Source organism: Scomber japonicus, chromosome 9, assembly GCF_027409825.1.
Source record: "Scomber japonicus isolate fScoJap1 chromosome 9, fScoJap1.pri, whole genome shotgun sequence".
Lineage (NCBI taxonomy): Eukaryota > Metazoa > Chordata > Actinopteri > Scombriformes > Scombridae > Scomber > Scomber japonicus.
The window spans coordinates 26689914-26705183 of record NC_070586.1 but is presented as its reverse complement, the minus strand read 5'-3'; the positions used below and the strand labels follow the sequence as shown (position 1 = coordinate 26705183).

Below are 15270 nucleotides of genomic sequence, written 5' to 3'. Positions count from 1 at the left end.
GTGACTGTGCTGCTCTGAACTATGTCATTCACACAGTCTAACAATGCAATCCAGTGTTTGTACATCTTAACTTTGAGACCAGGGGGATCAAATTACAGCTGACCTTTATACTTTGGGATTTTAGAACACATTAATGCCAAAGCTGCAGTGCAGTTGTTGTGTAAAAAATGCCTCGACTCGTTATATTGATTCACATAAGCATTCATCTATGCGGATGCTTTGACAGATTTTTATCTTGGGTATTTTTATTGGATGTGTCTGTGTGGATGCACATTTCAGCTTTTTCAAATCTCATCAACAATTTCACACAGGAAAATGCACTTTTTGTTCTCCTCAAAGGTCCTGAATGATAAAGATCCAAATTGTACCCCTTTTATTTAACTCCTGTAATGTCCAGTCTGCACCACCAGGTGAGGCTGACAGTCTAGATATCCTTAAACCTCGCTGTATTACTCGCCATATAAAAACAGTGCAAGAAAATAGAAGAATCTTGGTCAAAATAAAATGGATACTTATCAGATGTTAATCATTGTACAAAAACATACACACACATGCAATACTTTAATACCATAATATGTTGTTATAGTAACTGTCTTGTAAGCAATAGTCTTCTATTAAAGCAGTAAATCAACCAAACAATGAAAAAAAGAGAAGCTATCATATGTGAAAGCTTTATGACTGTAAGTTGGCTGCTTGCATGAGAAGAATCTAGCAAAATCTTGATAAAACTATAAAACATAAGTTCTATAATAATAAATAAAGATGAGTGAAAACTCAATGTTGGCCTTTAGAATTTGTTCTTGCTCAAGTTCAAGTTTGTTTTAATGTTTCGTCATTCAGCCTCTTTTCATTGAAGCTGTCCACAGGCAGTTTTTCCTCTACTACAGAATTTCACAAAAACAATTGAATCATTTTAATCTGTCTTAATTAACACAACTTTGTTTCACATTCCTTATCCCTTACATACTGTACCTGACTGATAAATTGAAAAAGTGATGAAATGACAGTGCAGTATTTCAGATGCAAAACATGCAAAGCATATCATCTACCATAATAGCTTTTCCACAAGCACATAAATTACATTTGAAATGCTTTTGAATGTAAAGAGAAAATGTAGAAATCCTCTGCACAGCACTATAAAACAGCAGTGGTTGGTCAGATATAACAGTAGTTAATCATTATGAGTGCTTGTGGAAATGTTGAAAATATAGCAGAAGTTTTCTACTTAATGATTCACAAAGTGAAATGCAGGTACAGAACTGATTTGGAACACTTGTGCAATAACAGAAGTGAGGGATGAATGTTGTGTAAACAACCACTGTTGACAACAACTTTAAAGTGAACTCTGTGCCAGAGTCCACACTGGTCGGGGTCTTATGAAGCATTCAGATAGTCCGAGAAGTGTTGCTGTCTGTGAGTTCCTGTCACTTTTTTCTATGGCTGCTGCTTCAACAGACTCCAAAACTATTTTCTCTCTGGACTCATACCATGTCTCTGAGGAGCTCGGCTTCATCCTTCCTGAGCCTCTGGTAAGTGGAAAAGCCTAACTGACAGGTTTTCAAGCTTTTTTTCCCCTTCTTTTTGTGTACGCAGTTTTTACATTTCTACACTATGCTCAGGTAGTCATAATGAAATATCTGATTGTTAGGAAACAGTGTCTACATGATATTCTTATTCTAAAAACTAAAAATTGTGCTCATAGTTAGCAGTTATAAAACTGTGAACTCATGTGCCTGATTGTATTGATTGAGGCAAACTGACTGAAGAAATTTGGCATTGCACATGTTTGTTTTGTATTGAACTTTATTCTGAGGACAGCATGTGTTGACAAAAGCACATTTTGTTTAAACCTTTTGTCAAGTCAGACTAACAAAAAGACTAACAACATTTACACACTGTTTTTATGATGATGTTTAATCATCAGTTCAACTTCACATTCAAAGGAAGAGCTTCCACCTTACTACCAGCCATGGATGGACATTGCACTGCAAGTCCCAGAGCTGGTGCACTCTCAAGAGTTGCGCTCCCTTATCAACAAGGTAAGTGGGAACAATACACCAACAAGAACAATTCACTATGTTTATGGAGCCATGGTTTAGTGTTGTAACTCCCTCTGTCCAGATGCCGCTGCTGAGCAGCCAATTTCTGCAGAGTCACCAGGAGTTACGGCTGGCCCACCTGGCCCTCAGTGTTATGACCATGGGCTACGTCTGGCAGGAGGGAGACAATGACACAGTTGAGGTATCTCTGTTTTTGTGATATTTACTCTATCAATCCCTCACAGACCATGAAACACATTTTCAATAAACATTACATAATTTGAGGCAAACAACTATTTTTTATGAAAGACTGATTTGAATCAAATGATCAGCTCATGGCGGGTAGGCATACAATACGTGCATCTAGATGGCTTCTCACTTTACTCACAGCCCCACAGTTGGGTTGCAGTCATCTTTGCTCTTCATTCAAATAGCATAACTGACATATTTTCTAATTTTCATAATCTTCCTCCAAGATGCTGCCACATACTTTGGCTGTTCCATACTGGGAGGTGTCACAGCGTTTAGGACTTCCCCCAATTCTTACCCATGCAGATGCTGTATTGGCTAACTGGAAGAAAAAGGACCCAGAAGGGTGAAACTAAAAACCTTCTTCATGTGGTTTGGTTGCATTCATGACAAACAATAAATGTGACCTCTTTCTTTTTCATGTCCATCTTATATCTCATATGCCAGGCCTTTTGACATGGAGTAAGTCTGTTTTCATTTTAATCTGCCCATAATTAACTATAGCATTACAATATATGCTTCAGTCTGTTGTGTCAAAGGTAAACTAAAAGGTTTACTTGCATCATGCAGGAACCTGGAGCTGCTGGTCAACCTCCCAGGTGGAGACAGTGCTCGAGGTTTCTTCATGGTCACTCTGCTGGTGGAGCTAGCAGCAGTTCCTGCACTTCGGGTGACAATGTTTTCAATGTCTTCAAACTTTAACTAAATGAGGCAATTGAAATACAATCATTGAAACTGAACTTGTGTTACAGAGCATACCCATTGTGATCAATGGTGTCAGGTGTGGCGATACTGACTCTGTGGCCAAAGCCCTAGAGGACATCAGCCAGTCTATACAGGACATGACAGAGGCATTCAAACTGATGCATGGTAGTGGCTCAAACATACAGTTCTAATGTATGCATGCTCATCCTATTAACCAACATCTTGATGCATATTCGTTTTTTAAAGCGTACGTGGAGCCATCAGTCTTCTATGGCATCATGAGGATCTATCTGTCTGGGTACATAAATCTTCTTTTGTAAATATTGTTACATTACAGTAGAGCAAGCTTTTGTAATTTGTGTGTGTGTGTGTGTGTGTGTGTGTGTGTGTGTGTGTGTGTGTGTGTGTGTGTGTGTTTGTGTGTGTGCCTGTATACACATGCACAGGTGGAAAGACAACCCCTGCATGCCAAAGGGGCTGGTTTATGAGGGGGTACAGACAGAACCAATGGAGTATTCAGGAGGAAGTGCTGCACAGAGTACCCTTCTACACTGCTTTGATGAACTTCTGGGAGTCAGACATGAACAAAAAAGTGGTAAGATGAGTATTATTTCCCTTTGATAGATCTTACCAATGCAAGAAATGAATGAGAAAGACTCACTGTGATGATACTGCTCTTATGTAGGTGCCTTTCTAACCCGCATGAGGGACTACATGCCACCTGCTCACAAGCAAATGATCCAGGATATCTCACTGCAACCTTCCCTGAGGATTTTTGTCCAGCAGCAGGCCAGTGAGCGGCTAAGCCAGGCCTTTCAGCAATGTGTCACAAGATTGGTGGCTTTGCGCAGCTATCATATCAATATTGTCGGCCGCTTCATCACAATTCCTGCTGCTCGAGCCCGACAACTCCGTAACCAGAGCCAAGAATCAGAGGGAGCGATGATCAGCAGAGCACCCACAGCACTAGAGAATAGGGGCACTGGCGGCTCAGGCCTTATGACCTTCCTGAAGACTGTGAGGGACCAAACAAAGGACACCTTCCTGACTTAGACAAGCAAAGAATTGAAGCACAGCAGCCTTGGTCATCACCAAGGATATACAGTGGAGAGTCAGCTACATCACATAAAACAAACAGTAAATCACGTCCAATTACTTAGCACACCATTATGTCATTTAAAGGATGCCTCTTGACAAAATGAGAATGAGAGACCTCGGTTGCTTGCGTTACATCTAGCTTTGTTGTGTCTGTAAACAAACCTCAGCCTCATAGACATGAGTGATACCCACCATTCAGTCCAAACCAAAATTCAAACCATTGCTGCTACTTTCCATTAAATTCAACCACTAAACTACCACAAACCACTTACTAAACCCCCTTTACTTTTTGGAAAATTATTTGGAAATTCAGTTCAGTTGTAATATAGTAACAACAAAGACGGGTTGTCTACTTTAACCTAAAAATGTAGCAGCATTTATCTTTTTACCAGGTTAACCTGGCAATTTTAGACTTTTTTTTGTTAAGTAAAGGTAAATGTGAAGTTTCCAGCTGTCACAAAATTATTAAATACTGCAATACCCAATGGCACCATGGGAGGGCACTAATCAGCAGACAAAGGGTAGATTTCACAGGGTTTGCTTTTAAAATGCTAAAGCAGTTGGCAATACCTGTGTGCACCAAGGCCATTGATTTGTTTTTTGTTTTTTTTTACAAACAAAACGGGCCTGATGAAATATATCCATCATCAGTTACAGTCATTTAAAGATTTGTTGAAATCCGTATCAGCAGTTATCCTGGAGTCATCACACTAAAATATCGGCGGGCTGGAACCTGAGCTTTCCATCTCACAAAATAATCAGCCTTTATTCATCTTCACAATGGGGTTGTCATGCCGAAGCACAATGCACAATGCAGCACAGAGATGCATCACTTATCAGAGTGGTTACCTCAGCACTCTTGCCATCCTCCAGCCCACATCCAGCCCTCACATGCCACACTATACTTCCTGGACTGAGAGTGTGGAAAACCCAGAGCAATGAAGGGATGGATTGTGCCATGAATGGTTCATGCTGCGTAATCTTCACCTTTCCTGGCTCGTCTCCACCGGTGTTTCATTACAATAACAGACGTGTAAGATCAGATAAAGCAGGCGTTGTGGCAATTAGACATGATTCCCCCAACCTGAGCAATCTACTTTATCTTGTCCTCTTGGGTAGCAGGGAAGACAATGGGACAGTGAATGCTGTAGGAAGAAAACAATTACACGTTTAAGATTTCAGTGTAAAAGATGTTTGTTTTATGTTTTTGTTTTCCTAATTGATGTCCAGGAAATACATTAAAAGTGCATTTATCTATCTGTGACATTCATTGTTGCCTTTTACATTGGATTGCCATACACCACTCTCTAAGACATGTTTCACAACTTGAGAAACTGTTTGTAGAACTTGACAGGAAGACCCAAGGTGAGAAGTTGAAAGGTGAACAGAAAGTACGCAAGGATGGAATGGAGAGAGTTGGGTGGCGAGGAGGACAAACAGTGTGTTCACATGTCACAGTGATCTGATTAGAGCCTTCTTCCACAGCCAAAGCAAATAATCCCCTTCCTTATTGCCTGAGTGTGGAGGACTCCCTGACAACCCGACGGTAAACACAGGCCATCTCTAAGGATGTCTTCATTGTGTAGTCGGGGCTGGGCCTGCAGGGCCGCTGAAGTTTCACCTCAGCTCACAGCAGTGGCTGGTTTCACTGCAGGACATGACACACGCACAAATGCATGCACACACCCACTGACACACGTCAAGCTGTTCAAAGCAAATCATTTGTTTTGTACTGACAGTGGTGTGAGTATGTGTAAGGTGTCAGTTTTTAATATTGTATCATAGTTTGGCTTAAGTGTTCCAAAGGAATCAACCAGTTCAGAGTGCAAAGTGCAAATTTGCCAAGTAAAGTGCATCAAGAAACAAGTCAGCAAGCTAAATAAGTATTTTCCTCATGGCAAAGGGCATCTGGACTCACTCTTGTTTTCATGAAAACTACTCAAACATCCATATTCCATCTATCAGAGCAGACAGGATTACAGGCGTGGGTTCTCCTTTTGGTTAGTCAATCGGATATCTGTGCCTTGGTGGTTAACCACAGGATATCCTGGATACTGTTATTTCAAAATTGAATTTATGATGCTGCTTACCTCAAGCCAAGCAAAGCCAGGACCTTTTCTCACCCTGTGAGTGAGCAGCTTCAATGGCAGCAGCTAGGGATTGATTATCTTTGGCGTGCACATCCCGGGCGTAGCTGGGAATTATAGGCTGCTTGTACAGTGCAGTAGGTGACTCTGGGCGTCTTTCCACTTTCTTCTCATATTGACTTCATTGTCTTTGTCAAATATCTAATACACACCCACAGGTCAGACACATCTTTGTGATTAATTTCAGTTTTGGCACACCCTCAGTGATATTGTGTTAAATATAAACTCTATAAATCTTAAAAAGACAGGTTCACAATTTCTGTCTAAAAACAACGGTCAGGTGCCAAAATGAATCACTGAAACTGTAACCATCCTTCCTTTTCATACTGACCATTAAGACATCTCTTTATAATGCACTTTACAAGTTATTGTCTTAGTGTCAAATTCTCTGTTTTTGGTGTGATTATTCTGCTTTAGCGAACAGGAACCCTGAAGTCACATAATATTATCTTCAGGTAAACTTTTGCCCCCACACCAATTACATTGTTAACACATTCAGATTGACTTTTCTAATGGTCAGCATGTACAGGAGCAATGACTACAGTGAGCAAAACCTGTTCAAATGTTAATATGGGCACCTGAATATTGTTTTAAGAAAATTTAAGAAAACTGTGAACCCATCCTAATAATTACCTGTTATTACCTTTTTAAAGAGGAATTCCATTGTACTTGCAAAATGACAAAGTTCTTGAATCGTATGCTTTAAACTGAAATTTAATCTACATTGTCCTCTCGTCTCTCTTTCTATTGAGGGCCTCTATAGTCAGTCCCCAGATCCTCCCTCTTACATACTATACCTTTAGTGGTCTGAGTAAAGGCATTGAACATAAAAGTTTAACCCAGGGGCAAGGGTCTATACAGTAGTGTTCATAACAACTCTCCTAATGCCTTGATCACCTCCAGACTGGTGTGAATCATCCCTCCTATATAGTACCTTTAGGAAGGTTTCCATAGAAGCCTTTCGAAACACTGGCAGTGTTGTGGTGTTTCAGGCATCACTTTTCTTTCTACTAGTCACTGTCAAACAAGACATCAGGCTTGTCATTCACCTAAACTGTCTTTCAAAACTTTTTTTTTCTCTGTGTGCATCACTTGTGTGGTCTGTTGGAGCAGGTTAAAGGCTTTTGATGTAGTCATCTTACAGCAACTTTATCACTTCCTCCCCCAATGACTCGACTGAAATTGCATGCCCACATGAAAAAAAGAAAGAAAGCTGTCATGACATCATAGCCAGCTTGAAAGGCTGCTTTTTGAGGTGTAGAATTACTGTTGTGTTGATGAACCAGCCCAGATGATTTCACTGACTGACAGGAAGGCACTTATTCTTCCTCTTCCAGGGGAAATGCTTGTGACATTTTGCCCCCTGTGATCTCAATACTGAATCAGTCTGTGTAGTCCGATGCAGAGATTCTCCCAGCTTTGGATCTGATGGACACTATGAGTTACAGTGTTGTGCCTGAAATTAAATATAATGAATTTGAAAAAGTAAATTATTTTCCTACAAAGCAGTCTTATTGAACTCATGCCATTCCAGTAATGTTTTGTTTTTTCAAATAAATGCACTTAATACAATAGAACATAAACATTTAACTTTTTTCTCTTTCATATAAACTGTGAAATAATATAATAAGGTTAATAACCAAAAAGGAAATGTTGCCACCACAAATGAGGGACTGTAGTTGCTGGCAATGAATCTAAGTCCAACAGATATTTTCAAAATATGTGAGGACATTCAGATTTTTTTACACTGTCAGTCGTATCTTCCTAAACTCTACATGGTGTCGAAAATGATGATCTGAGAAGTTAGGAGAGATGTTCAAATTTCAGATAAATATGACTCATAAGTGTGTTTATAATTTGCTGTTGTAAGGTTTGTTTAGAGTATTATTTTGTTGTTGTATATCCCATAGAAATGATTTAATGAGCACAAATTTCAGTCATCTTGAATGAATGTGAGACAAAGAGCAGCAGATCACTTCAGAAGCACAAGCCGTGACTGAATAAATTCCTGTGTGCTGTGGGTCCCTCTAATTGAACTGTGAGTGAAAGGTGCCCAGTAAAAATGGGAATGAGCTATTAGAGCAGAACTTTGCAGGAAGACTCGCAGTGACCAAAATGCCCTTACAACTTGGTTAGAATTGCTGAATGGTTTCCCAAGAGACTTTAACTAAACACATTTTAAATCAGATTTTGATGGCAGCCAGAAGAATACATGACATTCAGATGGCTTTCCTCACAGGATTAGCAGAAGCCCACACACGTCAAAGCCTTTTGTCTAAAAGGTTAACACAACTTTGCTCTGTGTGACGGGGAATACAGCTCAACCTCTCACCACTGCTGACTCACTACTGGCCCAGCCAGGTGCAAAACAGTCAATTGTGCGATCCCACACACACACACACACATACACACTCCCACACATGTATGCACACAGACATATACACATGCAAATGCACACACAATTAAATGAGCAGCCACACGCCATGTCCAAATGAATACAGATGCATGCACGTGCAGGCACCGGACAGTATTCCCTGCCACCAGCCCTGCGTCTGACCTACAGACAGATAGTTAGTGTGTGTGTTCACTCCTACTTTCCCCACTTGGCTTTCCTCTCATGCCACATAGCTATTGTCCGCCCCCCTCTCACTCTGCTGATTGACTTCCTCTTCCTCTGAGTTGTCGCTAATGTCACCTTCCCTGCCGGCGCCCACACACTCATGTTATCAACAGCTTCTCATCCGGGTTACAAAAATACAGGAAGTTCCCCAGGGGGATCTCCTACATGGAAAAGAGAAATGTCCATCTCTCATTTTTTCTCATAGGCCTATGTGCACACACTCACATGTATTCCATGCTACAAATAGCCACGTTGCATGATAAGGAGGTCATGAATGAAATCAGGGGTGGATTATGAGATAATACCAATAACCTCAGGAACTGGAGATGATATCTGCACTGCGATGTTCCCATGAACACCAACACAGACCCTACAGCATTTATCACAGGTTGAGTGATAAGCCAACTCTGTAACAAAAATGAAACAAGGTTATGTGAACAAGATGGAGATGGAATGATGGATCAGATTCCACTGATTAAGAAATGCTTCCAAGCTGTGAAATGATACATTACAAAATATTTCATGGCAGTTAATCACAGAGCAGCAGAGACAAGAGTCTGCTGCTTCCCCCCTCCACCCCCACCCCAAAAAAAAAAAGAAAAAAGAGTCAGACCCATGGACACTTTGTTCTGCAGTTTTTGGACGCACAGTCTAGTTTGCTTTTTCTGTATGGGATAAAGCTCATTAATCCACACTGGCCATGGCTTACTTATGTAAGAAAAAAGGGGGCTTCCTTTGGAGTGCAGCTACCGAGAGATGGAATGAAAATCCTGCAATGGTTGTCTAATCCCAAACTTCCCAGTAAAAACATTCAACTTCCTCCCAGGCGAGATCCGGACTTGTTCGCATGCAGAGCCGAGGCAGGCAGAGGGTGGGCTGCTCCAACCGGGGGACAAGCTGGAGACAGATGGGGTCAGGCAGATGGGAGGAGCGGTCAGGTGCAACTTACAGGCCTGGGGAGACCACGGACATGAGGCCCTGCACTGCAGACAAGAAGAAATATGCACAGTTTTGTGCTGTTACTCTCTGATGAAGAATGTTTTCAAATAGGTCAGAAGACTACATGATCCTGTTTTGTCATCTCTTTTCAGAGAATGATAATACTGCTATGCAAATGAGTAACAAAACGTTTATGTGTCCTCATGAATCTTTATTACTACTATATGACAGGTAGCAACTTTTCCTTTCCTGCTCTAGTTTTCAGGTTGAACAGTGTTGGCAAACAGATGCCAGATTGTCATAGCCTCCCAGAAATCCTGCTTTTCCCAAATTTCATCTGTCTTTGTCTGTCCACTCATCTGTCTACTGACATCATCTTCATATTTCATTGAAGTATGATTGTTTTACAGGGAACATGAAGCTGGAAGTTGTGCTTAACCCCCTGTGAGAACAATTGTTGTCTGGGGTTTTTTGGCCAAATTCTGGTTGGCTGAACTAAAACGTAGACTTGGAAGCATTTGAAGTGAGAATCAGATATTGGCCAAACATATATCTTCTTTTTAACCTCACATCAAGCTGATTTTTTTTCTTCTTCTTTACTTTATTTCCTACATAGTCAATTACCTACATTTTGTTGCTGTTTTATTGAATTTTTGAGATTAAGATTATTACGTGTTTTATTACATTACACGTGTCATGTGAAATGTATGGGAGTATGCTCAACTGGGGAAATATTGAAAGAACCGCCAACAACCAAGTGAGGTGGAGGTTATTTGTCAATGGCCTGTGCTCCCCAGAGGAGCAAAAGGCTTATGTAAAATAAGTAAGTAATAGGAATTTATATTTTTCCCAAAAATAAGACATTTTTAATCATGGAAAAGAAGCGTAACCCTAATCCTCATTTGCAGATTTCTAAGCCATTCAGTTAACTTAAGTCTATTCTACGGCTGCTCTGCTTGCAAGGCTGCAAGCGCAAATGATCACACGAAGTCAACATAACATGTCTTTATCAGGGCATACCACATAGGCAAACCACAAGGTCAGACACAGTACAACATGCTTGCATTTTTTAATCATAGTGTGTTATACTACTTATACTAATTGATAGGCTGTGTTGTGTTTTACCAGATCACAGCATGCGAACACACATATGTGCTGCATGTTTTATGTGAGTAAACTGTCTACCTACATTTTCTGAATATATTTCACCAATGTTCTGTGTTTTTTTATTTTTAAATAATCATATTTATTCCAGTTTCCCGTCATTAAATTTCCCAGGAATTGGGAAATGGTTTTACTAAATAAAATGATCATCAGGTGTTTTTTTTTCTAAGATAACTAAAGAGTATTTGAATATTTGATAGATATGCTGTTGGAAACGAATATCAATGCACAATTTGTTAATTGTTTTGAGAGAATTTCTAATGAAGTTGAGATAAACTGAACACACAACTTCAAATGCTATTTCATGTTGAGATGACCCATCGTCTGGTACAGTACTTTATGAGATCTTCAGTTTTCCTCAATTGTGGAGAGTAGTTTATAAGAAATTTTGTCTTTGGCTGAAGGCCAGACTTTCAAATTTACAAATGAAACGTTTAGCAAAAAATAATAAACAAAAAAGGAACTCAGCACTCTTCCAGTACAGATAACACGTCACAGAAATGGTGACAAACTGGCACATCCTACTTTTATGCAAAGGCAGGATGAGTCTTTCAAAGGTCAGGGATGCTCTCTGTTGACATAGTCAGATTAAAAATATAAGTTAAGCATTCAACTAGCGATGGAGCTGCTAATAATAAAAGCCTCTAGTCTAACTGTTCAGACCCAGTGGGCTTTTTGTGTCAATAGAACAAAGAGCATTAAACACTTCAAGGTTCGTAAAAGACTTCAATGAAATTTTTTTAGTGCCTCATTTGTTTGCCCAGAAAGGTGCACTGTTTCAGAGAGAGTGGGAGGAAATCCAGCATTTTAAACAACCTGAACAATTAAAGTTTTCAATAAGTACAATAAAGTGGATTATGTGATAATGATTTAACATTTGAAATAATTTGGCATTTCAAATAACAGTGAGACACCTATTACATTGTTGATGAAAATGTTGCCAATCAAGATGATTTAATTGTTTGTGCTTTGTGCCAGGCAGCACTGCCTTTCATGTACATTTCAAACTTGTGCAAACTTGTCTGCAGTGGAATTAAATATTTTTCCAAAACAACCTAAGGCTAAATGTGGATATTACCATCATGTTCAATATCACTATAGTCCAAATCAAACAAAAATACATGTTTGAAATTCCTTTTGACAGCAATGCGTGGTTTGGATCTGTAATTTTGTGTCATGGACGCATGCTGTTTGGCAGTGATCACTGTATTTGAGAGGAAAAACACCACTAGATTTATAACGTTGAGGTCTGTTGGTTAAAATAATATCTGAACTTTTGGCCTTTATTGACATTTAAAAAAAATCTGTTTGAATGGCTGGGTGAGATTGAATTAATTGCAGAGTTTTTTTTAAGATGATGATAAAAAAAAAAAAATAATTCCTCCTCCCTTTCTAAGCCAATCACATCAAAAACACTATAATTACCAAGACAAACATCAGCATGAGTTTAAGCTCAGACTTTAAAGTAACCTATTTAAGATATAATTCTCTACACGTTCATCTGAACAATTCCCAGGTGATGCAATATAAAAAACTTTGCATGCTAAAATGAATTTGAGTCATAACCTCCAGACCAGCAAGCCATGCTATTTATAAGTGAGAACATACTGTAGGAATAGTTTTGTTCTGAATCGGAATTTATGACCCTTTGATTTCCTTCCTTCTGTGGTAAGCAAACAGTCCAAGTCATTATTATCTATTTCATTGTTTTTAAACACCACTTCTGCGATCGTCAAGCCGGCTATCATCTATTACTATTAGACTTTTAAAACCCAAGGGAATATGACAAAAATGAGTTGGACTCGCGATCCATGGGTTGCAGAGGGATCTTGTGGTATGGACAGGAGGTGAAGAGGTCACTGGTGCGAAGAATCACCATCTCCTTTGATGAAGAGTCATTCATCAAAGGAGTAATCAGTGACTGGTCTGTAATACAGAACTGTTGTGGAGCAAAGAGCAGTTAGTCAGTGATGTGAGGCAGTAGTTACTACATGGAAAATGTGTGCTGAAAGTGCATGTGTGCTATGAAAGCTGGGCTGGATATCATGTTGGCTGAAAAAGGAGGCTTGTTCCCAAAAAAAGATTAAAGTTGTCGATAGATGATGAATGTAAATTGTGTGCAGAGAGAACATCTGACTACCATGTCCTGTACCCCGGGCCCAACGAAGGGAGAGGGCCTGAGAAGAAGACAGACTTCCCATTTTTTGAGTTTGTTAAAAAGAGCATCAAAATCCTGTTTTAAAACTGTTGCTTAGTGGTGTCATTCATACAAACATCAATAATAACACAGTGGACATATGGGTGTTTGCTGGCCAAGATCTAATGCATTACATCTAAAGTTTTAGCACCAGGTATTCAATGGATCACTGCAGTTTTTGATTTCATATGTCTTATGACGGAATCCCTGAAAATCAGAGATGTACTGTGGAGTAGAGGCTAGCGGTGAGAAGATGTGCTTACAGCCTGGGGGGCATGTACACCAGCTGGTTCTGAGGGAGCGGCCAGAGGGATTGACGGAGCAGAGGCCACACACTGCTGCTGAAGCTGTCAGTGGGGGAAAGTCCTACTCATCCAGGATGTCGTACCAGTTGGTGAGCAGACGTTCACAGGTAGGGGAAGGACGTGGGGATGACCGCTTTCCCCCGCTATACAGCAGCTCTGACTTATTTACAAAGCTCTCATCTCAATGAAGGAACTCCTACCACCTCTGCAAACTGATCCCTTAATGCCACTTTATCATTAGCAACTGAGCAGAGATGATGTTTCACTACTGAGCTTAGTGCTTGTGATATGGCATGTGAGAAGTCACATTTGTCCTCTTCTTCCTTTTGTCAGCAGGTAAGGAAGTTCTGTAGCAGCTGAGAGACTCTGCATTCATCTCTAAAAGCTTGTCCGAGATAGCAAAACAAGTCACTTACTTGGTGAGTTTCCTCATCTTTGTGTAAACGTGCTTTGTCTGTGTGATATCACAAAATCACGTTGTTCAGGTGGGGTTACGGTTAGGGGGGTTAGGGACTTGTTTCTAGCAACAGAACTCATTCTTCCTCTTCAGTTAATTCTACTTATATCAGTATCCTCACTTAATGGTGGAATGTGTTGCTCTCTAGGCACAAACACACATGAGGCACAGTGTTCAATGAGGATATAGTGGTCATGATTTCTTGTTGTTTTTTAAATCTAATTTGCTAATCTGCTGTTGTACATCAACTTGTTCTACTTTATCCTCAGACCCAGTGTGCTGGTTATTTCCTTTCCCCTGTCCATACTCAGCTGTACTGTCTTCACCTTGGGTTGATGTTTTCCACCCGTTTTCCACAATGCAGTCTTTCAAGTTGTGTGTATTGCACAGGCAAAGGATAGGTTTGTTGCAGGAGTTCAACTAACGTTCCTGGGTGATGTCTGCTCCGTCTGGTAAGCTTGGTTGTCCTCTCCGGCCACAAGCCTTGGTCCCTCCTTGTCTGGTCTGTCTCCACAGGTCCAACACACCAGCACCCTGTGGAAATCTCCTTGGTCCTTTGTACTGTCAGACACGGCTATCTCTGTCCCCTGGGATCTGCCGCATGGCCACTTTTCACCACTGCTGTATTTATTTTACTGTACTGTACACACTGTTGCTGTCCAAATTTAGAGTTGGTCGAAAAGAAAAATAAATCCCACTCCTGGTAGCTAAGATTTGAAACGTGGATTAATAGAACACACAACTTCAAATGATGTTTCATGAGGACTTTCTTTTCTTTTCTGCTAGTTGGAATCTTTAGTTTTCCCCAATTATGGAGAGTAACTTATAAGAAATCTCGGTTTTCACTAAAGGCAAGGCTTTCAAATTTACAAAAGAAACATTTAGCAAAAAATAATAAACCAAAAAGATACTCAGTCCTATTCCACACATAACAGAAATTCTGAGGAATTGGCACAAATATGCTACAAATATGGCAGTGGCACCTCTATAAATGGATATTCACCACATTGCACTGTGTGTTCTCTAAAGTATCAATGCTAAATACATCAAATTTAGCAGCCATTTCAGTTCACAGACAAAGCAAAATTTGTTATGCTTTATATATTTTACAAACCAAAATACAAAACAGCAGAACAGAAATAATCAATCACTGTTTCATGCTGAATATTTATAGTGTCCGAAATGGAGAGCAAAGTTGCTGATTGCAATGATTGCTCAGCATCGGTCATGCAAGGAAGAGCCAAAGTGCATTCCTTCAAAACTACAAATTTAATTGCCCATCTTAAGAGCTGTCTTCCCAATCATTATGATGATTTTGTGAGGAACAAAGAGCAACAGTCACCAGCGAAA

General features: G+C 40.0%; 1 protein-coding gene across 1 annotated transcript; it reads left to right on the top strand.

The window, feature by feature from the left end:
- The first annotated feature begins 1278 nt into the window (after window positions 1–1278).
- On the top strand, window positions 1279–5348 carry ido1 (indoleamine 2,3-dioxygenase 1). Its single transcript, XM_053324584.1, has 10 exons — window positions 1279–1529; window positions 1944–2039; window positions 2122–2241; window positions 2516–2634; window positions 2736–2750; window positions 2859–2958; window positions 3041–3158; window positions 3240–3291; window positions 3440–3588; window positions 3679–5348. Exons 1-10 carry the CDS (start codon window positions 1377–1379, stop codon window positions 4044–4046), a joined length of 1290 nt encoding a protein of 429 aa, XP_053180559.1. The 5' UTR covers window positions 1279–1376; the 3' UTR covers window positions 4047–5348.
- The last annotated feature ends 9922 nt before the right edge of the window (window positions 5349–15270 follow it).

Bases quoted from the DNA above. Each gene is read 5' to 3' on its own strand.
- ido1 (XM_053324584.1), top strand. From the start codon at position 1,377: ATGAAGCATTCAGATAGTCCGAGAAGTGTTGCTGTCTGTGAGTTCCTG. The intron at 2,040-2,121 runs GTAAGTGGGAAC...CCCTCTGTCCAG, and splicing joins TGCGCTCCCTTATCAACAAG to ATGCCGCTGCTGAGCAGCCA. The intron at 3,589-3,678 runs GTAAGATGAGTA...GCTCTTATGTAG, and splicing joins CAGACATGAACAAAAAAGTG to GTGCCTTTCTAACCCGCATG.